Genomic DNA, 26,343 nt, shown 5'->3' on the forward strand with positions numbered 1-26,343 from the left:
AGATCAAATTTATGTTTCACTCTGACATTTATGTACATTCCAAATCTCCAATAGTAGAATAAAAAAACCGAAAATGTGTTCATAAATTTTTACAACTTTAAAAACTAAAATCTCTTAGGCTATAATTTGCGCAAAAATTGAATAAAAAGAAAAAAAATTAGGAGATGACCGCCCAATGTAGAAGAAATTTCATGACTTTTAGCCAATTGTTTACGTGTAGCCTCCGTATTAGTGTAACTGTTCGGAAACCGTACGATAATTAAGACAAACACTGTGGTTTCAAGACAGCATTTGCCACCAATTGCCAATTGCCGATTGCCGAAAAGTCTTCTCATCTTTTATCATTATCATGTCTAATAACCCGAAGAATAACCCGAGTGAGAAAGTAGTTATGCTTCCCATGAGAATCGAACACAAGTGCCGTGTCATTCTGTGACAATTCACGAATACTTAACTGACTCACCCACCCGACTTAATATAGTTCCATAAAAAGGCCAATTTTGTTGGTATTAGGAGATGATTGGCAGCTGCTTACATACTTATTTCAAAATTTAAAGTTCATTATTAGATCGTTTGTTGATTGATTGCAGGGCTCATAGTATTGCTTTAAAGGTGTATAGGCGCCGACACCGACTTTCAGACAACCACCTACAATAACGCATGTCGCACTAGCTTTAAGGGTTTTACTTTTCTAACATAATTAAGTTTTAAGTGTATTATAGCTTTTTAAAATATCGACACACCATTTTCTACAGTTGTCAATCATCATGACATGCTCGCCGTCGTATATAAAGACAAAATCACAAGTAAAATTAATCTAAAAAAATTTAAATAAATAAACGAAAGAAAAATTAGTTTTTCGACATAGCCATTTTTTAAACATTTCTATGCTCCTATTGGCTAGCGTATAATTTCTCTGTAAGATTGGGACTAATATACCATTTGTCATAGTTAGGGAAACGTTTTAAAAGAGATTATTTGAATTTGAATGATTTACAAAATTTGGTTGAATCTCGGTTACCATAGAAACGCAGCAGACAAAAACCATTTCATTTCCAAAACGGTTAAAGAACCCTAGTCCTGACCTGACCGTCCTGACATTTCTCTGACACACAAATAAAATAAAATTATTTCTGGGTTTTAACATAGTTCTAAATAAATTTCTTAAAATTCAGTCAATTCCTATCCTTGTGGTTCAGTTTTCAAAATTGTTTTTCAAATCTTACAGACCTGTGATTATCGAAGACTCGAATCCATTGATCCATCACCATCTATCCTTTTTTTTCGTGTTTGCTACCACCCTATTAGTGATTTTTTATTAAGTTAAAATGTTTTTATTTTCCCTTAAACTCCAATAGCTCTGAAACAAAAACAGTGAAACAAAACAAGTAAACAACGGATAAATTGCTAAATAAGGAACAATTTGGCAACGGTTAAAATTTAAAATTCAAATTCGGCCACCAGGGGGACTTCCGCTGTATTGCAGCCCAGCAACACCAGGACGAGCCGGGAAAAAAAACCGTTAGAAAGTTTCTCGTACTTGTGCCAGGCAGACATCGTCAATCAGAGCTCAAGAATCTTAGTTGAAATTTCGTAAAGTTTTAACTTGTTCTACTTCAGAATTGTTTTCTTCTTACTTCAACACGGTAAGCCTCTATTTTCTAATTATTTAGTACTATTACTAACCTAGTTTTGGTAAAATTGGTAGAAGAATCAAATTCATTTCCCTCCATTTTGAAGACTGCTTCCAATTTATCTTCCACACTAGCTGGGATTTGTTCCTACTGAATGTTTCTTCTAACATCAACAAGGTAAACCTTTTTTTTCTCCTAATTTTGTATAAAAAATAACTTGGTTTTTGTAAATTTTTTTAGGAGAATCAAGTACATTTCCCACGGTATTTGAAGACTGCTTCCAATTGATCTTCCATCTAGCTGGCATTTGTTTTATTGTTCAATCAAACTAGCAGGTATTTATCGCATGAAATTCTTCCTTATATATGTACTAAAATTTTAAATTTCTCAGAACAGTACTGACTACAGAGGGTCTGACCAACCCAAAGCAAAGAAGAAAATGGGATCAAAAAAGAAAGCAGAGGAAGATGTTATATGTGATGAACATTTGAATGCCCCTAAGAAAAGGAAGATCAATGAAATGATTGACTCTCTTCTGCTTGAAGTAGAAAACAAGAATGTGGCTTACTTAAAGTATTTTGTCGAACAAGACCAAACTGGCAACTTCCCGTTGAGTGAACAGTGGAGATTAGTATTCATTCCTGCCCTATCTGACACCACTATTTCAGACCAGATCTTTCATATCCTCAAGAAAAAGTACCCAGACATCGACCTCATGAAAAAAGAAGAGAAGACAAAAAACCCAGATTGTATAATTCTACCACAACACGCTGATACAGAGCAGCTCATTGAAGTACTGGAGCTGGTCGGCGCTGCGTGTGTTTTTTATGGGAATCTCAGTGATCGAAGATACGGCTGGAGCTGCTGGTATAAAGCCACGAATCTGCGAGAAGGCAATGCCATTCCGAAACCTACTCTACCCCAATCTGAAACCCAAAAACTTGCTATGAGGAAAAAACTTGAATTCCAAACTGTTCAAGAATTGGAAGGATTGCTTCGGCAGAGGCGAACGCACTGGGCGACTCAAGCAATCTTCACTTGTCTACGTATTTCGAAGAAGTGTGACTCGTTTCCGAATAGATTCATCGTCTACAATGTGTTCAAATTCGCTCTTCAAGGATGGGGGGACCGGAATGTGCCCCTTCCCCGCGCTTTCGCCATGTCCCTCCAGCTTTTTGAGCTCTTTGGGAGAACAAAATTTTTTGATGTATTAGTAAAAAATGAAACCGACTTGGAAGATGTTGTTCAGTCAACTTTAACCGAATTCTTCAACACCCTGAGGGACCCACAACGGATTCAAACTGAACTGGCTACAGTATTGACATTCGACCGTTTGATGACTTCTCTGGTTTTCTCTTTCGTATACCAAGTGAAAGTTCACAAAAAAGCTCGAACTGATGAAATCAAAATCAAAGATTATACGATCAAATCAAAAGCCGACAAGCTTGAAGAAATTTCACAGCTGATTCTTGTTATTCTCAAACTACTGGTGTCAATTCCGAAATCGAAGGCTGAAAAGCAACAATTGAAGAGCAAGCTAGCCCTCTACATAAATATCTTTGAACTCAAGCGGGTATCTCAAAAACCAAACAGTCTCTTGCTTCGAGCATGCACGTCGCACCAAGGAACACCCAACGAGTTCAAGCTTATCAAGTTGTTGCTGAAAGCAGGAGCGGATCCCAACGCTGTAGATCAACAACGCTGCAGCCCTCTTCATCTGCTGGCAAAAAGTGAACATCTCTCCTCTCGTATGTGGGACGATCCTTCGTATTCTACTCGTGCTGAAAACTTCACTGCCATCGTTCGAGTTATCTTTGATGGAAGATTCCATCAAGATCAAGTCAATCTAAGTGGCCAATCAGCATTGGAGTGTCTAAAACCTCTTTCGAGCTATCCAGACGCTGAGTTAAGCCGACTGGTAGGCAATTTCTCGCAGGGTGTTCGTCCGTTATCTTGCATCGCAGCGAAAGAATCAACTCCCCTGTGAATGTTTACCTATGACGCTTCAGAGTTCAGTCTATGGTTTTGCAGCACTAGTTCGTTTCGATACTAAATTGATTTGTTTTCCTTTTTGGCGTCTACATTTACCGTTACGAAATTTGTCGTATTGTTATTGGCTTTCGTTTGCATCGAATAACAACCTTTGCTTGAGTCGTGGATAAATAAAACGCGTTAATAACTTATTATCTGATATTTTAGCTCTATTTCTTGCATTTTGCACTTGGTTTTCAACTTTTTTCACAAATCTCATAAGTCGAAAAGAACATGCCATGAAGAAGAAGAACTTAGGTTAAAGTAATTTTTCATAATCCTTAAAACTTAAAATCCATTACTTCTTTCAATTAATTTGAAGTCACTCTCCTTTCCGCTCCTATCCTCTTCGATTTCAATTCGAATTAATTCGAGTGGGAGGTTGGAACATTCCGTACCTTTGGCAACGCAACGCAATTAGGCCTGTTTAAATACAGACGAAGTGACGGACTGACTTTAGTAAATAAACAAAATGGGTAGCCTGCAATAGTTTATTGTTTATTCTGTTTCTTGTCATTATTTTTTTTTTCCATTTTAAACGGTAAAAAGCGTAATTTTTGGTTTAACAAAATTGTGATGCTAAATTTTCTTTTTCTGTAGTCTTCTACTGTATGCTCTCAATTTAATTTTCACGCATAAACTAAAAATCGAAGTCCGTCTAGGGCAAATCGCCCTACTTCAACCTTTTGTACAAAATACTTATTAAAAAAAAAATATTTATTTTAAATTTCACTGTTGTACTTGTAAGTATTTACACTGTTTATTTTTGCACAGTCTTTATGTTATTCATAACTTTTTCCCTTTACAGCACATTGATAAAGTGAGATTTACCTCATCACTAGTGAATGCTGATACCAAGAGGCTACTGGGGTTGTTGATTGAAGATGTCCGATTCACAAGAGATTGCAGTGTTAACAGCAATACATCACTTCAAGCCACTGTTCCAAACCCAGTTGAAACAAATAGAGTTAATCTGCTTGAAAAAATTTTACCCATTCTGACATCATTTGTTCAGGTAGGTGGAAATGTTAGTTTTGAACCATGTGATCAAATAAATTAAACCTCGCTTTTTAATTGTTAGTTTATGTGTGTCTCCATAAGCAATGTGACTATAGTAGCCCAGTTGAACAACAAGTTGGTCCATGCTTCTGTTAACAATCTGAGTTTAGACGGAAGCATTTTACCACGCTCACAGATATTGCACTCTGTTGTCTGATAGATGTGTTTTCATGTCAACTTCTTCAGACCGTAGCTTCTACTGAAAGCTATTTTTCTTTGTAGTACTACCAAATCACCTTAACTAATTTAACACTATATCAATCTAGAGATGGAAAGGTCAACCAGCAATCACAATTTGCCGAATCACGAACGAAAACTTGGAGCCGTGTTTAGCAGAATTTTCAGTTGGAGTTCAAACAGAAATTCTCGTTGACCCAGTTTTACCGGCCATCACGGTAAGTGTAATTGAATAATTATTGTGTTGCGTATTCTTAATTGTTCAAATTAAGGTCATCCAAGAACTAGTTTCGAGTTGAATTTGCCACGCTGCGCATTACTATTCGACGATCATTCCATCATTGAAGCTGAAGGATTAAATTGGAAGCTAGCTGATAACGATCTTGATCTCAAACAAGAAAGAATCAGTTTCGATTGCGAGGTAACTATTTTCGTAAAATGTGATTTTTCCTTCGTGAAAACGGTTATTTAACTTTGATTACATCACATAATAAAGGCTGCCACAATCCACAAACAAATGTGGGCTGGTCAGCATTGTCCATTTGCGCGTTTGCTTCCCCTACCGTTACCAGTTTTCCGAAGCCTGCCAACAGGAGATGGTGAGTGGCTAAAATCGCTGCACAAAAAGCCTCGGCTTCCTGGACAAATAGAGCCACTTTATCGTGACGTTCGTCTGTCAGTTGCACTATTTTCTATGGTGCTCTGTGACGACCCATTTGAGGTCAAGCTCCGTGATAACTACGAACTGCGCGAAGATTAATTTCGTGAGAGTCTCAAACGTAAGCGTATGTTGAACGCTAAAAGTGAAGAACTCCGAAGAACGCACCCACTTCTGACGCAAGTAAGTCTCCTAATAAACCTGCACTAGTTTCAGCTAATAACAGTTTCGTTCATAGGGTAAAATTGATGAGCTTTATACAAATCTGGGAGGCCGAAATGTTGAGATATTTGTTCAGCGAGCGCAACGCATGTACGAGGCGAGGCCGATGAGAACGGCTCTGTTCCGATGGGAAATGGAGCAAGTTGATTTGATGGCTTTAGCCGATCCATCTTTCCACGGTTACGCCAATGTCGTCCGCAATATCCAGGAGATGGATCCTGACAGCCCGTGGCCTGATGAAGAAATAGATTTTATTACGCTGTGGTGTTGTGCAGTCCGCGCAACATGTCATCGATGAAATTTTACCATGATTTTTCTTGTGGCGCTGAGAGCTGGCGTCTGGCCTACGGTGCTTGTTGGGAGCCCGTGATAGCCTAATGCAATCTAGCATGGGATTTCGTTTCACCTCCTTCAAAAGGTAAAAATTAATTAGAAATAATAATAATAATAATAAACATTAAATTTACGTTTTCCCTACGACTAGGATCCTAGTCCAGCTTTGCCTTTTTGGGATAAAATTCGTCTACTCCTCCACGGTCCAGTTTACGTTGTCTGTTCAACAATTAACTCTACTACTCCACACATCACTTGATCCTTATAATACCACTGAAGAGATGGAGCTAACTTGGACCGATTTGGCAATGGATTGGACTAATGCAAATTTTATCCTTAAAGGTAAAAGGTTTTCATGACTTGATTTCGTTTGGTATGATCAGTTTCTAATGGAGTCACTGGCCTTTTCGTATCTTTAGCAAAAGGCGATTTCCACTTTCCGGAATTCGAATTTTCAGGCGAATCGAACATCGAAGAAATATTTTTTCACGAAATAACAAATTACGACTGCGAAAATTACCCCAATTTGATGTTGCACGTTGGAAAGAAAAATTGTCTGAATGAGTATAATTGTCTGCATGCGTCGGCTGTTGTGGATCACTTGCAACTCACTTAAAAAATTGTGATTGGAAATATTTACACTTTCTTGCTTCAATACCAGTTTTTGTCCAAAGGGGTTTGTTGGCATCATTCTGGAGTAAAATCACTTTAACAGGAGATGGTGTTCAATTTCCTTTTTATGCTTAAAATGTCATTTTTATGTAGTTGAACTGCGTTTGAAAGGAAAAGATATTCTTGAACGAATTGGTATTCATTTTCACTAAATAGTCGTCAGAAACTGGAAATAGTTGTATTATACAGGACGCAGCGCGTTTTCTGTTTCCCAATATAGAAATTCCTCACTGTAAGCAATTTGCAGTCAATACTGGTCTCTATTTCACATGGGACATGAATATAAAATCATATTTGAATGCGTTTCGATTTTTCTCTACGGATGTAGGGTACCTCGGGTAGAAATTGGTGCCGCATTCTCGCCCAAATTAAGTCCTATAATACTATTTTGTTCGATTTTGTTTCAATTAAAGAAAAGGTAACGCGCTTGAGATCAAATTTATGTTTCACTCTGACATTTATGTACATTCCAAATCTCCAATAGTAGAATAAAAAAACCGAAAATGTGTTCATAAATTTTTACAACTTTAAAAACTAAAATCTCTTAGGCTATAATTTGCGCAAAAATTGAATAAAAAGAAAAAAAATTAGGAGATGACCGCCCAATGTAGAAGAAATTTCATGACTTTTAGCCAATTGTTTACGTGTAGCCTCCGTATTAGTGTAACTGTTCGGAAACCGTACGATAATTAAGACAAACACTGTGGTTTCAAGACAGCATTTGCCACCAATTGCCAATTGCCGATTGCCGAAAAGTCTTCTCATCTTTTATCATTATCATGTCTAATAACCCGAAGAATAACCCGAGTGAGAAAGTAGTTATGCTTCCCATGAGAATCGAACACAAGTGCCGTGTCATTCTGTGACAATTCACGAATACTTAACTGACTCACCCACCCGACTTAATATAGTTCCATAAAAAGGCCAATTTTGTTGGTATTAGGAGATGATTGGCAGCTGCTTACATACTTATTTCAAAATTTAAAGTTCATTATTAGATCGTTTGTTGATTGATTGCAGGGCTCATAGTATTGCTTTAAAGGTGTATAGGCGCCGACACCGACTTTCAGACAACCACCTACAATAACGCATGTCGCACTAGCTTTAAGGGTTTTACTTTTCTAACATAATTAAGTTTTAAGTGTATTATAGCTTTTTAAAATATCGACACACCATTTTCTACAGTTGTCAATCATCATGACATGCTCGCCGTCGTATATAAAGACAAAATCACAAGTAAAATTAATCTAAAAAAATTTAAATAAATAAACGAAAGAAAAATTAGTTTTTCGACATAGCCATTTTTTAAACATTTCTATGCTCCTATTGGCTAGCGTATAATTTCTCTGTAAGATTGGGACTAATATACCATTTGTCATAGTTAGGGAAACGTTTTAAAAGAGATTATTTGAATTTGAATGATTTACAAAATTTGGTTGAATCTCGGTTACCATAGAAACGCAGCAGACAAAAACCATTTCATTTCCAAAACGGTTAAAGAACCCTAGTCCTGACCTGACCGTCCTGACATTTCTCTGACACACAAATAAAATAAAATTATTTCTGGGTTTTAACATAGTTCTAAATAAATTTCTTAAAATTCAGTCAATTCCTATCCTTGTGGTTCAGTTTTCAAAATTGTTTTTCAAATCTTACAGACCTGTGATTATCGAAGACTCGAATCCATTGATCCATCACCATCTATCCTTTTTTTTCGTGTTTGCTACCACCCTATTAGTGATTTTTTATTAAGTTAAAATGTTTTTATTTTCCCTTAAACTCCAATAGCTCTGAAACAAAAACAGTGAAACAAAACAAGTAAACAACGGATAAATTGCTAAATAAGGAACAATTTGGCAACGGTTAAAATTTAAAATTCAAATTCGGCCACCAGGGGGACTTCCGCTGTATTGCAGCCCAGCAACACCAGGACGAGCCGGGAAAAAAAACCGTTAGAAAGTTTCTCGTACTTGTGCCAGGCAGACATCGTCAATCAGAGCTCAAGAATCTTAGTTGAAATTTCGTAAAGTTTTAACTTGTTCTACTTCAGAATTGTTTTCTTCTTACTTCAACACGGTAAGCCTCTATTTTCTAATTATTTAGTACTATTACTAACCTAGTTTTGGTAAAATTGGTAGAAGAATCAAATTCATTTCCCTCCATTTTGAAGACTGCTTCCAATTTATCTTCCACACTAGCTGGGATTTGTTCCTACTGAATGTTTCTTCTAACATCAACAAGGTAAACCTTTTTTTTCTCCTAATTTTGTATAAAAAATAACTTGGTTTTTGTAAATTTTTTTAGGAGAATCAAGTACATTTCCCACGGTATTTGAAGACTGCTTCCAATTGATCTTCCATCTAGCTGGCATTTGTTTTATTGTTCAATCAAACTAGCAGGTATTTATCGCATGAAATTCTTCCTTATATATGTACTAAAATTTTAAATTTCTCAGAACAGTACTGACTACAGAGGGTCTGACCAACCCAAAGCAAAGAAGAAAATGGGATCAAAAAAGAAAGCAGAGGAAGATGTTATATGTGATGAACATTTGAATGCCCCTAAGAAAAGGAAGATCAATGAAATGATTGACTCTCTTCTGCTTGAAGTAGAAAACAAGAATGTGGCTTACTTAAAGTATTTTGTCGAACAAGACCAAACTGGCAACTTCCCGTTGAGTGAACAGTGGAGATTAGTATTCATTCCTGCCCTATCTGACACCACTATTTCAGACCAGATCTTTCATATCCTCAAGAAAAAGTACCCAGACATCGACCTCATGAAAAAAGAAGAGAAGACAAAAAACCCAGATTGTATAATTCTACCACAACACGCTGATACAGAGCAGCTCATTGAAGTACTGGAGCTGGTCGGCGCTGCGTGTGTTTTTTATGGGAATCTCAGTGATCGAAGATACGGCTGGAGCTGCTGGTATAAAGCCACGAATCTGCGAGAAGGCAATGCCATTCCGAAACCTACTCTACCCCAATCTGAAACCCAAAAACTTGCTATGAGGAAAAAACTTGAATTCCAAACTGTTCAAGAATTGGAAGGATTGCTTCGGCAGAGGCGAACGCACTGGGCGACTCAAGCAATCTTCACTTGTCTACGTATTTCGAAGAAGTGTGACTCGTTTCCGAATAGATTCATCGTCTACAATGTGTTCAAATTCGCTCTTCAAGGATGGGGGGACCGGAATGTGCCCCTTCCCCGCGCTTTCGCCATGTCCCTCCAGCTTTTTGAGCTCTTTGGGAGAACAAAATTTTTTGATGTATTAGTAAAAAATGAAACCGACTTGGAAGATGTTGTTCAGTCAACTTTAACCGAATTCTTCAACACCCTGAGGGACCCACAACGGATTCAAACTGAACTGGCTACAGTATTGACATTCGACCGTTTGATGACTTCTCTGGTTTTCTCTTTCGTATACCAAGTGAAAGTTCACAAAAAAGCTCGAACTGATCAAATCAAAATCAAAGATTATACGATCAAATCAAAAGCCGACAAGCTTGAAGAAATTTCACAGCTGATTCTTGTTATTCTCAAACTACTGGTGTCAATTCCGAAATCGAAGGCTGAAAAGCAACAATTGAAGAGCAAGCTAGCCCTCTACATAAATATCTTTGAACTCAAGCGGGTATCTCAAAAACCAAACAGTCTCTTGCTTCGAGCATGCACGTCGCACCAAGGAACACCCAACGAGTTCAAGCTTATCAAGTTGTTGCTGAAAGCAGGAGCGGATCCCAACGCTGTAGATCAACAACGCTGCAGCCCTCTTCATCTGCTGGCAAAAAGTGAACATCTCTCCTCTCGTATGTGGGACGATCCTTCGTATTCTACTCGTGCTGAAAACTTCACTGCCATCGTTCGAGTTATCTTTGATGGAAGATTCCATCAAGATCAAGTCAATCTAAGTGGCCAATCAGCATTGGAGTGTCTAAAACCTCTTTCGAGCTATCCAGACGCTGAGTTAAGCCGACTGGTAGGCAATTTCTCGCAGGGTGTTCGTCCGTTATCTTGCATCGCAGCGAAAGAATCAACTCCCCTGTGAATGTTTACCTATGACGCTTCAGAGTTCAGTCTATGGTTTTGCAGCACTAGTTCGTTTCGATACTAAATTGATTTGTTTTCCTTTTTGGCGTCTACATTTACCGTTACGAAATTTGTCGTATTGTTATTGGCTTTCGTTTGCATCGAATAACAACCTTTGCTTGAGTCGTGGATAAATAAAACGCGTTAATAACTTATTATCTGATATTTTAGCTCTATTTCTTGCATTTTGCACTTGGTTTTCAACTTTTTTCACAAATCTCATAAGTCGAAAAGAACATGCCATGAAGAAGAAGAACTTAGGTTAAAGTAATTTTTCATAATCCTTAAAACTTAAAATCCATTACTTCTTTCAATTAATTTGAAGTCACTCTCCTTTCCGCTCCTATCCTCTTCGATTTCAATTCGAATTAATTCGAGTGGGAGGTTGGAACATTCCGTACCTTTGGCAACGCAACGCAATTAGGCCTGTTTAAATACAGACGAAGTGACGGACTGACTTTAGTAAATAAACAAAATGGGTAGCCTGCAATAGTTTATTGTTTATTCTGTTTCTTGTCATTATTTTTTTTTTCCATTTTAAACGGTAAAAAGCGTAATTTTTGGTTTAACAAAATTGTGATGCTAAATTTTCTTTTTCTGTAGTCTTCTACTGTATGCTCTCAATTTAATTTTCACGCATAAACTAAAAATCGAAGTCCGTCTAGGGCAAATCGCCCTACTTCAACCTTTTGTACAAAATACTTATTAAAAAAAAAATATTTATTTTAAATTTCACTGTTGTACTTGTAAGTATTTACACTGTTTATTTTTGCACAGTCTTTATGTTATTCATAACTTTTTCCCTTTACAGCACATTGATAAAGTGAGATTTACCTCATCACTAGTGAATGCTGATACCAAGAGGCTACTGGGGTTGTTGATTGAAGATGTCCGATTCACAAGAGATTGCAGTGTTAACAGCAATACATCACTTCAAGCCACTGTTCCAAACCCAGTTGAAACAAATAGAGTTAATCTGCTTGAAAAAATTTTACCCATTCTGACATCATTTGTTCAGGTAGGTGGAAATGTTAGTTTTGAACCATGTGATCAAATAAATTAAACCTCGCTTTTTAATTGTTAGTTTATGTGTGTCTCCATAAGCAATGTGACTATAGTAGCCCAGTTGAACAACAAGTTGGTCCATGCTTCTGTTAACAATCTGAGTTTAGACGGAAGCATTTTACCACGCTCACAGATATTGCACTCTGTTGTCTGATAGATGTGTTTTCATGTCAACTTCTTCAGACCGTAGCTTCTACTGAAAGCTATTTTTCTTTGTAGTACTACCAAATCACCTTAACTAATTTAACACTATATCAATCTAGAGATGGAAAGGTCAACCAGCAATCACAATTTGCCGAATCACGAACGAAAACTTGGAGCCGTGTTTAGCAGAATTTTCAGTTGGAGTTCAAACAGAAATTCTCGTTGACCCAGTTTTACCGGCCATCACGGTAAGTGTAATTGAATAATTATTGTGTTGCGTATTCTTAATTGTTCAAATTAAGGTCATCCAAGAACTAGTTTCGAGTTGAATTTGCCACGCTGCGCATTACTATTCGACGATCATTCCATCATTGAAGCTGAAGGATTAAATTGGAAGCTAGCTGATAACGATCTTGATCTCAAACAAGAAAGAATCAGTTTCGATTGCGAGGTAACTATTTTCGTAAAATGTGATTTTTCCTTCGTGAAAACGGTTATTTAACTTTGATTACATCACATAATAAAGGCTGCCACAATCCACAAACAAATGTGGGCTGGTCAGCATTGTCCATTTGCGCGTTTGCTTCCCCTACCGTTACCAGTTTTCCGAAGCCTGCCAACAGGAGATGGTGAGTGGCTAAAATCGCTGCACAAAAAGCCTCGGCTTCCTGGACAAATAGAGCCACTTTATCGTGACGTTCGTCTGTCAGTTGCACTATTTTCTATGGTGCTCTGTGACGACCCATTTGAGGTCAAGCTCCGTGATAACTACGAACTGCGCGAAGATTAATTTCGTGAGAGTCTCAAACGTAAGCGTATGTTGAACGCTAAAAGTGAAGAACTCCGAAGAACGCACCCACTTCTGACGCAAGTAAGTCTCCTAATAAACCTGCACTAGTTTCAGCTAATAACAGTTTCGTTCATAGGGTAAAATTGATGAGCTTTATACAAATCTGGGAGGCCGAAATGTTGAGATATTTGTTCAGCGAGCGCAACGCATGTACGAGGCGAGGCCGATGAGAACGGCTCTGTTCCGATGGGAAATGGAGCAAGTTGATTTGATGGCTTTAGCCGATCCATCTTTCCACGGTTACGCCAATGTCGTCCGCAATATCCAGGAGATGGATCCTGACAGCCCGTGGCCTGATGAAGAAATAGATTTTATTACGCTGTGGTGTTGTGCAGTCCGCGCAACATGTCATCGATGAAATTTTACCATGATTTTTCTTGTGGCGCTGAGAGCTGGCGTCTGGCCTACGGTGCTTGTTGGGAGCCCGTGATAGCCTAATGCAATCTAGCATGGGATTTCGTTTCACCTCCTTCAAAAGGTAAAAATTAATTAGAAATAATAATAATAATAATAAACATTAAATTTACGTTTTCCCTACGACTAGGATCCTAGTCCAGCTTTGCCTTTTTGGGATAAAATTCGTCTACTCCTCCACGGTCCAGTTTACGTTGTCTGTTCAACAATTAACTCTACTACTCCACACATCACTTGATCCTTATAATACCACTGAAGAGATGGAGCTAACTTGGACCGATTTGGCAATGGATTGGACTAATGCAAATTTTATCCTTAAAGGTAAAAGGTTTTCATGACTTGATTTCGTTTGGTATGATCAGTTTCTAATGGAGTCACTGGCCTTTTCGTATCTTTAGCAAAAGGCGATTTCCACTTTCCGGAATTCGAATTTTCAGGCGAATCGAACATCGAAGAAATATTTTTTCACGAAATAACAAATTACGACTGCGAAAATTACCCCAATTTGATGTTGCACGTTGGAAAGAAAAATTGTCTGAATGAGTATAATTGTCTGCATGCGTCGGCTGTTGTGGATCACTTGCAACTCACTTAAAAAATTGTGATTGGAAATATTTACACTTTCTTGCTTCAATACCAGTTTTTGTCCAAAGGGGTTTGTTGGCATCATTCTGGAGTAAAATCACTTTAACAGGAGATGGTGTTCAATTTCCTTTTTATGCTTAAAATGTCATTTTTATGTAGTTGAACTGCGTTTGAAAGGAAAAGATATTCTTGAACGAATTGGTATTCATTTTCACTAAATAGTCGTCAGAAACTGGAAATAGTTGTATTATACAGGACGCAGCGCGTTTTCTGTTTCCCAATATAGAAATTCCTCACTGTAAGCAATTTGCAGTCAATACTGGTCTCTATTTCACATGGGACATGAATATAAAATCATATTTGAATGCGTTTCGATTTTTCTCTACGGATGTAGGGTACCTCGGGTAGAAATTGGTGCCGCATTCTCGCCCAAATTAAGTCCTATAATACTATTTTGTTCGATTTTGTTTCAATTAAAGAAAAGGTAACGCGCTTGAGATCAAATTTATGTTTCACTCTGACATTTATGTACATTCCAAATCTCCAATAGTAGAATAAAAAAACCGAAAATGTGTTCATAAATTTTTACAACTTTAAAAACTAAAATCTCTTAGGCTATAATTTGCGCAAAAATTGAATAAAAAGAAAAAAAATTAGGAGATGACCGCCCAATGTAGAAGAAATTTCATGACTTTTAGCCAATTGTTTACGTGTAGCCTCCGTATTAGTGTAACTGTTCGGAAACCGTACGATAATTAAGACAAACACTGTGGTTTCAAGACAGCATTTGCCACCAATTGCCAATTGCCGATTGCCGAAAAGTCTTCTCATCTTTTATCATTATCATGTCTAATAACCCGAAGAATAACCCGAGTGAGAAAGTAGTTATGCTTCCCATGAGAATCGAACACAAGTGCCGTGTCATTCTGTGACAATTCACGAATACTTAACTGACTCACCCACCCGACTTAATATAGTTCCATAAAAAGGCCAATTTTGTTGGTATTAGGAGATGATTGGCAGCTGCTTACATACTTATTTCAAAATTTAAAGTTCATTATTAGATCGTTTGTTGATTGATTGCAGGGCTCATAGTATTGCTTTAAAGGTGTATAGGCGCCGACACCGACTTTCAGACAACCACCTACAATAACGCATGTCGCACTAGCTTTAAGGGTTTTACTTTTCTAACATAATTAAGTTTTAAGTGTATTATAGCTTTTTAAAATATCGACACACCATTTTCTACAGTTGTCAATCATCATGACATGCTCGCCGTCGTATATAAAGACAAAATCACAAGTAAAATTAATCTAAAAAAATTTAAATAAATAAACGAAAGAAAAATTAGTTTTTCGACATAGCCATTTTTTAAACATTTCTATGCTCCTATTGGCTAGCGTATAATTTCTCTGTAAGATTGGGACTAATATACCATTTGTCATAGTTAGGGAAACGTTTTAAAAGAGATTATTTGAATTTGAATGATTTACAAAATTTGGTTGAATCTCGGTTACCATAGAAACGCAGCAGACAAAAACCATTTCATTTCCAAAACGGTTAAAGAACCCTAGTCCTGACCTGACCGTCCTGACATTTCTCTGACACACAAATAAAATAAAATTATTTCTGGGTTTTAACATAGTTCTAAATAAATTTCTTAAAATTCAGTCAATTCCTATCCTTGTGGTTCAGTTTTCAAAATTGTTTTTCAAATCTTACAGACCTGTGATTATCGAAGACTCGAATCCATTGATCCATCACCATCTATCCTTTTTTTTCGTGTTTGCTACCACCCTATTAGTGATTTTTTATTAAGTTAAAATGTTTTTATTTTCCCTTAAACTCCAATAGCTCTGAAACAAAAACAGTGAAACAAAACAAGTAAACAACGGATAAATTGCTAAATAAGGAACAATTTGGCAACGGTTAAAATTTAAAATTCAAATTCGGCCACCAGGGGGACTTCCGCTGTATTGCAGCCCAGCAACACCAGGACGAGCCGGGAAAAAAAACCGTTAGAAAGTTTCTCGTACTTGTGCCAGGCAGACATCGTCAATCAGAGCTCAAGAATCTTAGTTGAAATTTCGTAAAGTTTTAACTTGTTCTACTTCAGAATTGTTTTCTTCTTACTTCAACACGGTAAGCCTCTATTTTCTAATTATTTAGTACTATTACTAACCTAGTTTTGGTAAAATTGGTAGAAGAATCAAATTCATTTCCCTCCATTTTGAAGACTGCTTCCAATTTATCTTCCACACTAGCTGGGATTTGTTCCTACTGAATGTTTCTTCTAACATCAACAAGGTAAACCTTTTTTTTCTCCTAATTTTGTATAAAAAATAACTTGGTTTTTGTAAATTTTTTTAGGAGAATCAAGTACATTTCCCACGGTATTTGAAGACTGCTTCCAATTGATCTTCCATCTAGCTGGCATTTGTTTTATTGTTCAATCAAACTAGCAGGTATTTATCGCATGAAATTCTTCCTTATATATGTACTAAAATTTTAAATTTCTCAGAACAGTACTGACTACAGAGGGTCTGACCAACCCAAAGCAAAGAAGAAAATGGGATCAAAAAAGAAAGCAGAGGAAGATGTTATATGTGATGAACATTTGAATGCCCCTAAGAAAAGGAAGATCAATGAAATGATTGACTCTCTTCTGCTTGAAGTAGAAAACAAGAATGTGGCTTACTTAAAGTATTTTGTCGAACAAGACCAAACTGGCAACTTCCCGTTGAGTGAACAGTGGAGATTAGTATTCATTCCTGCCCTATCTGACACCACTATTTCAGACCAGATCTTTCATATCCTCAAGAAAAAGTACCCAGACATCGACCTCATGAAAAAAGAAGAGAAGACAAAAAACCCAGATTGTATAATTCTACCACAACACGCTGATACAGAGCAGCTCATTGAAGTACTGGAGCTGGTCGGCGCTGCGTGTGTTTTTTATGGGAATCTCAGTGATCGAAGATACGGCTGGAGCTGCTGGTATAAAGCCACGAATCTGCGAGAAGGCAATGCCATTCCGAAACCTACTCTACCCCAATCTGAAACCCAAAAACTTGCTATGAGGAAAAAACTTGAATTCCAAACTGTTCAAGAATTGGAAGGATTGCTTCGGCAGAGGCGAACGCACTGGGCGACTCAAGCAATCTTCACTTGTCTACGTATTTCGAAGAAGTGTGACTCGTTTCCGAATAGATTCATCGTCTACAATGTGTTCAAATTCGCTCTTCAAGGATGGGGGGACCGGAATGTGCCCCTTCCCCGCGCTTTCGCCATGTCCCTCCAGCTTTTTGAGCTCTTTGGGAGAACAAAATTTTTTGATGTATTAGTAAAAAATGAAACCGACTTGGAAGATGTTGTTCAGTCAACTTTAACCGAATTCTTCAACACCCTGAGGGACCCACAACGGATTCAAACTGAACTGGCTACAGTATTGACATTCGACCGTTTGATGACTTCTCTGGTTTTCTCTTTCGTATACCAAGTGAAAGTTCACAAAAAAGCTCGAACTGATCAAATCAAAATCAAAGATTATACGATCAAATCAAAAGCCGACAAGCTTGAAGAAATTTCACAGCTGATTCTTGTTATTCTCAAACTACTGGTGTCAATTCCGAAATCGAAGGCTGAAAAGCAACAATTGAAGAGCAAGCTAGCCCTCTACATAAATATCTTTGAACTCAAGCGGGTATCTCAAAAACCAAACAGTCTCTTGCTTCGAGCATGCACGTCGCACCAAGGAACACCCAACGAGTTCAAGCTTATCAAGTTGTTGCTGAAAGCAGGAGCGGATCCCAACGCTGTAGATCAACAACGCTGCAGCCCTCTTCATCTGCTGGCAAAAAGTGAACATCTCTCCTCTCGTATGTGGGACGATCCTTCGTATTCTACTCGTGCTGAAAACTTCACTGCCATCGTTCGAGTTATCTTTGATGGAAGATTCCATCAAGATCAAGTCAATCTAAGTGGCCAATCAGCATTGGAGTGTCTAAAACCTCTTTCGAGCTATCCAGACGCTGAGTTAAGCCGACTGGTAGGCAATTTCTCGCAGGGTGTTCGTCCGTTATCTTGCATCGCAGCGAAAGAATCAACTCCCCTGTGAATGTTTACCTATGACGCTTCAGAGTTCAGTCTATGGTTTTGCAGCACTAGTTCGTTTCGATACTAAATTGATTTGTTTTCCTTTTTGGCGTCTACATTTACCGTTACGAAATTTGTCGTATTGTTATTGGCTTTCGTTTGCATCGAATAACAACCTTTGCTTGAGTCGTGGATAAATAAAACGCGTTAATAACTTATTATCTGATATTTTAGCTCTATTTCTTGCATTTTGCACTTGGTTTTCAACTTTTTTCACAAATCTCATAAGTCGAAAAGAACATGCCATGAAGAAGAAGAACTTAGGTTAAAGTAATTTTTCATAATCCTTAAAACTTAAAATCCATTACTTCTTTCAATTAATTTGAAGTCACTCTCCTTTCCGCTCCTATCCTCTTCGATTTCAATTCGAATTAATTCGAGTGGGAGGTTGGAACATTCCGTACCTTTGGCAACGCAACGCAATTAGGCCTGTTTAAATACAGACGAAGTGACGGACTGACTTTAGTAAATAAACAAAATGGGTAGCCTGCAATAGTTTATTGTTTATTCTGTTTCTTGTCATTATTTTTTTTTTCCATTTTAAACGGTAAAAAGCGTAATTTTTGGTTTAACAAAATTGTGATGCTAAATTTTCTTTTTCTGTAGTCTTCTACTGTATGCTCTCAATTTAATTTTCACGCATAAACTAAAAATCGAAGTCCGTCTAGGGCAAATCGCCCTACTTCAACCTTTTGTACAAAATACTTATTAAAAAAAAAATATTTATTTTAAATTTCACTGTTGTACTTGTAAGTATTTACACTGTTTATTTTTGCACAGTCTTTATGTTATTCATAACTTTTTCCCTTTACAGCACATTGATAAAGTGAGATTTACCTCATCACTAGTGAATGCTGATACCAAGAGGCTACTGGGGTTGTTGATTGAAGATGTCCGATTCACAAGAGATTGCAGTGTTAACAGCAATACATCACTTCAAGCCACTGTTCCAAACCCAGTTGAAACAAATAGAGTTAATCTGCTTCAAAAAATTTTACCCATTCTGACATCATTTGTTCAGGTAGGTGGAAATGTTAGTTTTTAAACCATGTGATCAAATAAATTAAACCTCGCTTTTTAATTGTTAGTTTATGTGTGTCTCCATAAGCAATGTGACTATAGTAGCCCAGTTGAACAACAACAAGTTTAACCTAACGATTTTCTTTTTAGTCAATTTTCGCGCAAATACTTACATTAAGCTATAAGTTGTAAAAAGAAAAATGAGGAGATGATTTGTATGTACATTTCCCTATGGTATGTTTCCCTTTCGATTTTGTATAATATTTCCGTGTGGGTTTTTCGGATGAAAAATCAACGTCGGTATTAACGAAGGAGAGGTAAATTATTCCCATGTGGCAATTGAATTTATTTTTAACAGTTTTTAAAGCTCATGGGTCTGTAAGATCAAATATTCCAAGACGAAGAAAACCATCAAAGTTCCTTATAATGGGGCCATTGACAGTTTGTCGTCGTTGATAATCGGATGTGTTTTTCGTAAAGGCAGGAATGGAGCTTCCGTTAGAAAACAGCTCTCCAGTTGTTGTTATTGTGCTTTCATTTTTGTTTCCACTGATTATCCCAATTGGACGATTTGTTGTCAACTTCTGGCGCTTTCGCGTTTTGATCAATCGATTGCCACAAGGGCCCCGACCTTTTCCTATTGTGGGCAACGCATACCCGTTAATGGGGAGATTTGATTGTATATAATTTTAATTGTGCACATTTGAATTTAATGCTGTTTTGTCGTTACGTCACTTTTTTTATTTCACAGATATACTTCAATTGTTACAAGTCGATTGGCAGCGTACTTACGGAGAGATATACTGCACTTATATGGGTTCTATCTGCACCATTAACATCTCGTCTCCTGAACTCCTTGAGGTAACTTAATTGTCATGAAAGTTTAAGATGTGACCAGATAAAATTATGGCTTATTCTTTTTGCTTTTACCCCATAGCCCATTCTAAAAAGCCAAAAACTTATGCATAAAGGAGCCACGTATAAATTTTTTGAACCATGGTTGGGCGACGGGCTTCTTTTAAGTACAGGTAAGTTTTGTTTTCATCCATTTCTATAAACATTTGGACTCTAATCGTTTGGCTATTTATAGGGGCCAAGTGGAAAATGAGGAGACACTTGTTGACTCCGTCCTTCCACTTTCAAATCTTGTACACTTTCATCGAAGTTTTCAATAAGCAGAGTCTAATATTATGCGACGTATTGGACAAACGACGCCAGAGTCAACAAGAGGATGACATTATCAATGTTTATCCATTCGTTGCCAATTGCACCCTCGACATTATCTGTGGTAAGCTATATTTCTTAGAAATTGCAATTATATTATTCAAAAACGTCTGACTATGAAATGTTTTTATTTTAGAGGCCGCAATGGGAGTTTCAGTGAATGCGCAATACCAGCGTTCAGAATACGTCAAAGCCATTTACAGGTAAGAAGAATAACTAGAGCGGAATTAGAGCAGAAACCAGAAATGAATTACGAAATTATTTAGGATTAATCAGATTATTATGGAAAGGTTTTCAAAGCCTTGGTTGGTTAACGATTTCATATTTAAATTTACTCCGCAAGGCCGGGAACAAAGTTGTTTGTTGAAAACTTTGCACTCGTTCACCAGAAATGTGAGTTTCAATTTTTAAAAAGTATTCCCAATAATTGGTTATACCTTTTTTGGCCCACTTCATTCACCAGGTGATAGAAAATCGACGAGAATTGCTGGCCAAAATGCAAAATGAAATGGCCGACGATGGCCAAGATGTGGAAACTGCACCAGGTAATTAATGAGTCAAATAAAATTGATGCCTAATTAAACAAACAAAACAATTGTGATCAATAGGGAACCGGCGACCGCTTTTGGACACGTTACTAGGAGCTAAAAGCAGCGATGGAACTAATGTGGGACTCGCTGATAAAGAAATTCAAGAAGAAATCGATACCTTCATGTTTGAGGTAATTGCTACAGAGGATTGTTTAATTATGTATCAGTACAATTTCTTATTTTCCCAAAGGGTCACGATACGACGGCTTCTGCCGTTTCCTGGTTCTTATACTGCATGGCTGCCAACCCTGAATGTCAAGTAACATTTTAAAACAATTTTATGATTTCCAAAGTACGATAATGTTTGTTTGATATAAAATAGGAAAGAGTTTGGACTGAATTGCAAAATGTTTTCGGGGAATCGGATCGTGAGTGCTCTCAACAGGATCTGTCTGAATTCGTCTACCTAGAGTGTTGCTTGAAGGAATGTTTAAGAATGTACAGCTCTGCGCCACACATTGAGAGATACGTTAAAGAAGAATTCCAGCTCGGTAAAGAACTGTCATCTTTCGATCCTGCGAAGTAGTTCCAATCCTTTTTTGGGGGTAATTTTTCAGGAGAATACCTCATTCCGGCAGGATGTACTTTAATTTTGATGTTGTATGGCATCCACCATAACCCACGAGTACATCCAGATCCATGGACTTTCAATCCGGACCGGTTCCTACCTGATCGATTGCAAGGGCGTCACCCTTACGCTTATATTCCGTTCAGCGCTGGACCTCGAAACTGCATTGGTAAATTATTCGTGAACCAGAGATTCGCCTTATTTTAATTTGAACTGCGGGATCGTTTTTATTCTTTTCTCGTCATGTTATGTGTCAATGTTTTGAAGGTCTGTTTTTGTTGCCATAGGCCAGCGCTTTGCAATGATGGAGATCAAAATTATCGTATCAACTTTATTACGTCGTTTCAAATTCGCATTGTCACCGCTGTCGGCAAAACCAGTTCCGTCGATGCAATCCGTTCTGAAACCAATTGACGGGCAGATAAAACTTCTCATTTCTGCTCGATGAAAAATTATTGCACTTTTTTTCATTGTGTGGTTAAACAAAAGCTGTGTCAAACTTCATCTCTTCAATTTTGCAACTGTTTAATGTTGTTAAATTACGAAAAGTATCAACACGTTTCCTCGCTAGTTTCGTATGGTAATACAAAACCTTTTTGTGATTTGACCTTGTCAGTTTTGTTTACCCTAACCCCGAATTTTTTGGTAGAATTTAAATATCTGGATAACAGAGGAAGGGTATGTAAATGAACGCCCCCTTTTCCTCGATCGTTTTGTGGTTTCGTCTCATTTTGTAACGAACTTGAGTGCTGAAAGGTTGTCTGCTGCAGAGTCAGCTGTTTAATTTTGTGATAGGTGTGTGTGTAACAGGTTTAATTTTGGTGTGATGGCGGGAGCTTCCTTTTGGGCTAGTGCAGAATTATTCGTATATTAAAGGTAAGCATTTACTCACTACAATTAATAAAGGGTCACATTTTGTTACTTTCTTGCCATCATTAGTTCTGTTATCACATGGCGTTAGTTTACTGAGAATAATTGTGGGTGTGATAGAACTCGTAGAAAACAAATCTATTTCCAATGTTAATGTTAAAAATCTCCTGTGGGAAGTAACGTTGACAGTTCGTGTGCCTAGTCAATAAGTTTTACACGTATATGTGTGTTGTGAGAAAGTCTCTTGACGATTGAAAGAACCAGTTAATTGTTATGGACGTTTCCACGAAAGAATCAGCTGTCTGTTTCAAGGCAGCTCTTCTAGGTATGTCGCGTAGCTCCCAGAAACGTTTGTCAAGTGACGGGCTTTCTCAATTTGCGATGAATTTTAAATTTTTTCAGAAGTTATGACGTTTTAAATCTTTGGGGGTTTGGCCTATTTCGTCAAAGAATCGTTTGAAGGAAACACATTCCCATTATGTAAAGTTCTAAATTTTTAATGCCAAGTGTTTTCAATAATCACCCATCATCTCTCTCAATCGGGTCGTACTTTTCGTGAAGAAAATGAAAGAGGAAATGGAAGAGGATTTCGTAATCATCATAATCGTTCTTGTATTGTTTATTTTGGTGGTTATTGTGGCAGTTATGCAATGGTTCATTGATATATGTCGGCTTTGTGTCACGTGTTGTTCGACCAGGAAATATTCGCCTCAAATGCCGCCGAACATTCCCGTCACTGAAACCATCCTGTGGATTTAATGGGAGGATTTGATCGTATTAAAAACACTCTTCTTTGTTTAATGGTTAACGTACACCTTTGTTTTTCTAAAATTATTTAGGTGCACTTAAAATATTGATCGATTGTGCCAGCACGGCGAGTATAGACTCTAGCAGGTAATGCAACGTGTCATGGCTTCTTTAGTCTTATTAGATTATTCAAGGTGCAATACTGATTTTGATTTTGATTGGGAATAGTAGAAAACAAATTTTGACAAGATTACCTGCATGCGCTTTCGCTTCTCCGCCGTCAGCCATAATTCATTATTATTCTTTTATCAAGCAATGCAAAACTGAACGGGATACTAATTCAAATTCATTATCTCATTAATTAATTTCTACCAAATATTTGAATTTTGTTTCATTGGCGCAATATTTTTGTAATAAATTTAATCGAATGTTGACGTAATTCACAGCTTTGTCCCCATACGCGCTACCAAACAACGTTGCCTTTACATGCTATACTTTGCTTGGGGCTAAACGAATTGATTATTCACGACAGTTCTCCCCCAAAGACCTGAGGGGAGTCACGTACATTTGTTTATTCTGTTAAGCCCTTGTCAAAGACAGGATGTCGTTTGATTTCTGTGCGGCCGTCTTCGCTTTGGGATTCATTCTCGCCTTCGTGTCCTGGTGTTTATACATTCGCTTTTCACCTTTCCACGTATTGGTGAATCGGATCCCGGGTCCCAAATTTCATCTGCCCTTACTAGGAAATTCATTGGAGTTAGCTGGAGGGCTAGACAGTAAGGACTAATTATAGCTATATCTGATTTTAAAGTTAATTTGATCTAAGAAAAATACTTTATTTCACGCTTCAGATGTACTTCACATGTTTCAAGAGAAATGGCCAGAAAAATACGGGGAAGTCTACCGCATATTTCTCGGAAACCACTGCTACGTTGTTATTTCCACACCCGAGTTACTAGAGGTAAAAACATTTATTCTAAGAGGTCGCTTTTGGGCGGAGCTTAAGTTTACTACTAGAGAGTGTGAGAGCACTGATAGTTGTTGGATTAATTAGAAAGATAAACATGTTGTTATCGCCAATTTGCCTTGTCAAGTAATGAAATAATGTTAGTTGTTTTGTACGTAATTTGTTATTGCCTTTCTATTTTCTTCAGACGATTTTGAGCAGCCAGAAGATCATCGACAAAGGCTCGTCTTATGTCAACCTAGTTCCCTGGTTGGGACTGGGACTACTCGTTAGCTCCGGTAACGACCGATTTCTAATTCTTCTGAACTGTTAATTAACATACGATTACGTTTTCAAGGTGATTTGTGGCGATCGCGACGGAAGTTGCTGACGCCAGCCTTTCACTTTTCGATTTTGAATAGCTTCGTTGAAGTATTTAACGAGCAGAGTCGCATCCTCTGTGGAATTATTGAAGACATTTGTCAATCGTTTGCGGATGGAAAAAGCGAAATGGACGTGTATCCATTAATTACACGATGTTCACTGGATATTATCTGTGGTAAAATAATTTTAGTCTTGAATTATTACGCGGAGTTTAATAAACGTTTTTTTTTCTTTCGTTCTTTCTTCTAGAGGCTTCCATGGGAACAACAATCAATGCTCAAACTAAGGATTCTGAATACGTACGGGCAGTTTACAGGTGGGAGGAGTTTATAATAATTGTTTTTGTACTTCAAAACTGTAACAGTTTATTTCCCTTAGAGTTCCTATTTAATATATTTTTGCCTTCTACGTTGTCTTGTTTATGTAGAATTGGTCAGGTAATTGTGCAGCAATTCCAGCAACCGTGGTTAGAAATTCCGTGGATTTTTTCGGTTTCCGCGTTGGGCAGAGAACACAATCGATTGTTGAAAATTCTCCATGGATTCACTGAAGACGTCTGTCTAGATCTTTACGAGTCTAAAAAATCTACAAATTATAAAATTTAACGTCTTTTCTAGGTGATTCACAAAAGACGGGAAGCCTTGAATAAAAAAGGAAATAAGAAAACCGGAGAAATTGAAACGGGGATGAGTACGTAAAATAAAACACGCAATATAGAAGTCATCACTAATTATATTCGATTAAATTTTTAATTGTATAATGATAATAGGAAATCGTTTGCCGCTTCTCGACTTGCTGATCAAGACCTCTGATGACGGGAAGGTCCTCTCAAATCAGGACATCCGGAATGAAATTGATACTTTCATGTTTGAGGTACTTTTGGTTTATTCTAAATTTAATTTCGTGAAACGTTATACGTTCTAATATCTATAAGGGTCACGACACAGTCTCTTCTCTGATGGGTTGGTTTCTGTACTGCATGGCAACAAATACAGATTGCCAGGTAAGTTTCTAACAGCTTAATAAGCGATTATTATTGTAGCGCTCTGTTAATCACTTTGAATTTCTATATTTAGGATAAAGTACGGACCGAACTAGACGATCTATTTGGTGACTCAGAAAGAGATTGCTCAGAAGAGGATATTCCCAACTTGAAGTATCTTGAATGCTGCATTAAAGAAACGTTGCGCTTGTATCCCAGCGTCCCTTTATTTGATAGGACAATTTTAGAAGATGTTCAGATTGGTTAGAACTTTGTCTCTGTTTACCCTGAATTTATTTTAAACCTTTTATTTTAATGTATGTCTATTTGTGTTTAAAGGTAAATATTTAATTCCTGCCGGTTGCACGGTAGCGTGTCCAACTTTTGCAACGCATCGAAATCCAAAAACATTTCCGGATCCGTTGGTTTTCAACCCCGAACGTTTTTTCCCGGACGAGGCTGTTGGCCGGCATCCGTATGCGTACATCCCGTTCAGTGCTGGACCCCGCAACTGCATCGGTATTTAATTTAATTTCCTTTACTCTAGAAGAGGTTTCAAAGTTTAACTCTTTCCATCCAGGACAAAGATTTGCCATGTTGGAAACCAAAGTCGTGCTGTCAACGCTCCTTCGCCGTTTCAAATTCGAGGTCTCAGCCAACACCAAGCCACCGATTAGATCAACTCAACTCATCTTGAAGTCGATGAACGGCATCAATTTAGTTGTCTCTCGTCGTTGAAAGCGTTTGTGATCTGCGCGACATATTGCGGGGGCGATTTAAATTGTGAATTAATAACACGGTATTGGCAAAACTGTTTTCCGTACTTTAAGCACTCGTGAAGTGTAATTGGCAAACTTCCACAACTAACGAATATGGAAAGGAGAGGAGCCGTTTGGTCTGGCATTTTTATTGAGATAACAA

General features: G+C 37.5%; 4 protein-coding genes across 17 annotated transcripts in view; all 4 read left to right on the forward strand.

The window, feature by feature from the left end:
- LOC124327116 (protein fem-1 homolog C-like) overlaps nt 1-3,817 on the forward strand; it is a 5,431-nt gene extending 1,614 nt beyond the window's left edge. For 4 of the 8 annotated variants that reach the window (XM_046786009.1, XM_046786011.1, XM_046786014.1 and 1 more), the window contains exon 5: nt 2,958-3,817. In XM_046786009.1, coding sequence (XP_046641965.1) covers nt 2,958-3,621 — 664 coding nt within the window. In that variant the 3' untranslated portion in view covers nt 3,622-3,817. Of the gene's footprint in view, nt 1-1,461; nt 1,647-1,708; nt 1,812-1,874; nt 1,970-2,025 lie in introns of those variants that run through there. The other 4 variants (XM_046786008.1, XM_046786010.1, XM_046786012.1 and 1 more) reach the window with 4 other exon arrangements.
- A 4,861-nt stretch (nt 3,818-8,678) lies between these two features.
- On the forward strand, nt 8,679-11,033 carry LOC124327117 (protein fem-1 homolog C-like). 4 transcript variants are annotated; one of them, XM_046786016.1, is made up of 4 exons: nt 8,679-8,862; nt 8,925-9,027; nt 9,091-9,185; nt 9,242-11,033. In XM_046786016.1, the coding sequence occupies exon 4, from the start codon at nt 9,290-9,292 to the stop codon at nt 10,835-10,837; it is 1,548 nt and encodes a 515-aa protein (XP_046641972.1). In that variant the 5' UTR covers nt 8,679-8,862; nt 8,925-9,027; nt 9,091-9,185; nt 9,242-9,289; the 3' UTR covers nt 10,838-11,033. The 4 variants fall into 4 exon arrangements, with proteins under 4 accessions (XP_046641972.1, XP_046641973.1, XP_046641974.1 ...); XM_046786017.1 differs by having other exon boundaries at nt 9,247-11,033; XM_046786018.1 differs by having other exon boundaries at nt 9,124-9,185.
- Nucleotides 11,034-15,809: 4,776 nt separating this feature from the next.
- LOC124327106 (cytochrome P450 4C1-like) overlaps nt 15,810-26,343 on the forward strand; it is a 204,788-nt gene continuing 194,254 nt past the window's right edge. The window contains exons 1-18 of one of the 4 annotated variants that reach the window (XM_046785990.1): nt 15,810-16,078; nt 16,141-16,243; nt 16,307-16,401; nt 16,458-18,638; nt 18,698-18,840; nt 18,906-19,112; nt 19,180-19,790; nt 19,863-19,972; nt 20,049-20,139; nt 20,202-20,399; nt 20,472-20,538; nt 20,602-20,728; nt 20,799-20,880; nt 20,944-21,056; nt 21,116-21,184; nt 21,248-21,416; nt 21,483-21,662; nt 21,761-21,909. In XM_046785990.1, the coding sequence (XP_046641946.1) occupies nt 19,598-19,790; nt 19,863-19,972; nt 20,049-20,139; nt 20,202-20,399; nt 20,472-20,538; nt 20,602-20,728; nt 20,799-20,880; nt 20,944-21,056; nt 21,116-21,184; nt 21,248-21,416; nt 21,483-21,662; nt 21,761-21,780 (1,419 nt within the window). In that variant the 5' untranslated portion in view covers nt 15,810-16,078; nt 16,141-16,243; nt 16,307-16,401; ... (2 more) ...; nt 18,906-19,112; nt 19,180-19,597 and the 3' untranslated portion in view covers nt 21,781-21,909. Of the gene's footprint in view, nt 16,079-16,140; nt 16,244-16,306; nt 16,402-16,457; nt 18,639-18,697; nt 18,841-18,905; nt 19,113-19,179; nt 19,791-19,862; nt 19,973-20,048; nt 20,140-20,201; nt 20,400-20,471; nt 20,539-20,601; nt 20,729-20,798; nt 20,881-20,943; nt 21,057-21,115; nt 21,185-21,247; nt 21,417-21,482; nt 21,663-21,760; nt 21,910-26,343 lie in introns of those variants that run through there. The other 3 variants (XM_046785988.1, XM_046785989.1, XM_046785987.1) reach the window with 3 other exon arrangements.
- LOC124327130 (cytochrome P450 4C1-like) lies at nt 22,214-26,285 on the forward strand. The gene is made up of 14 exons (XM_046786048.1): nt 22,214-22,369; nt 23,203-23,257; nt 23,695-23,886; nt 23,962-24,071; nt 24,265-24,355; nt 24,415-24,615; nt 24,690-24,756; nt 24,868-24,994; nt 25,058-25,130; nt 25,210-25,313; nt 25,375-25,443; nt 25,517-25,685; nt 25,762-25,941; nt 26,003-26,285. Exons 3-14 carry the CDS (start codon nt 23,712-23,714, stop codon nt 26,158-26,160), a joined length of 1,524 nt encoding a protein of 507 aa, XP_046642004.1. The 5' UTR covers nt 22,214-22,369; nt 23,203-23,257; nt 23,695-23,711; the 3' UTR covers nt 26,161-26,285.

The sequence above is a fragment of the Daphnia pulicaria genome, chromosome 2 (assembly GCF_021234035.1).
Source record: "Daphnia pulicaria isolate SC F1-1A chromosome 2, SC_F0-13Bv2, whole genome shotgun sequence".
NCBI lineage: Eukaryota > Metazoa > Arthropoda > Branchiopoda > Diplostraca > Daphniidae > Daphnia > Daphnia pulicaria.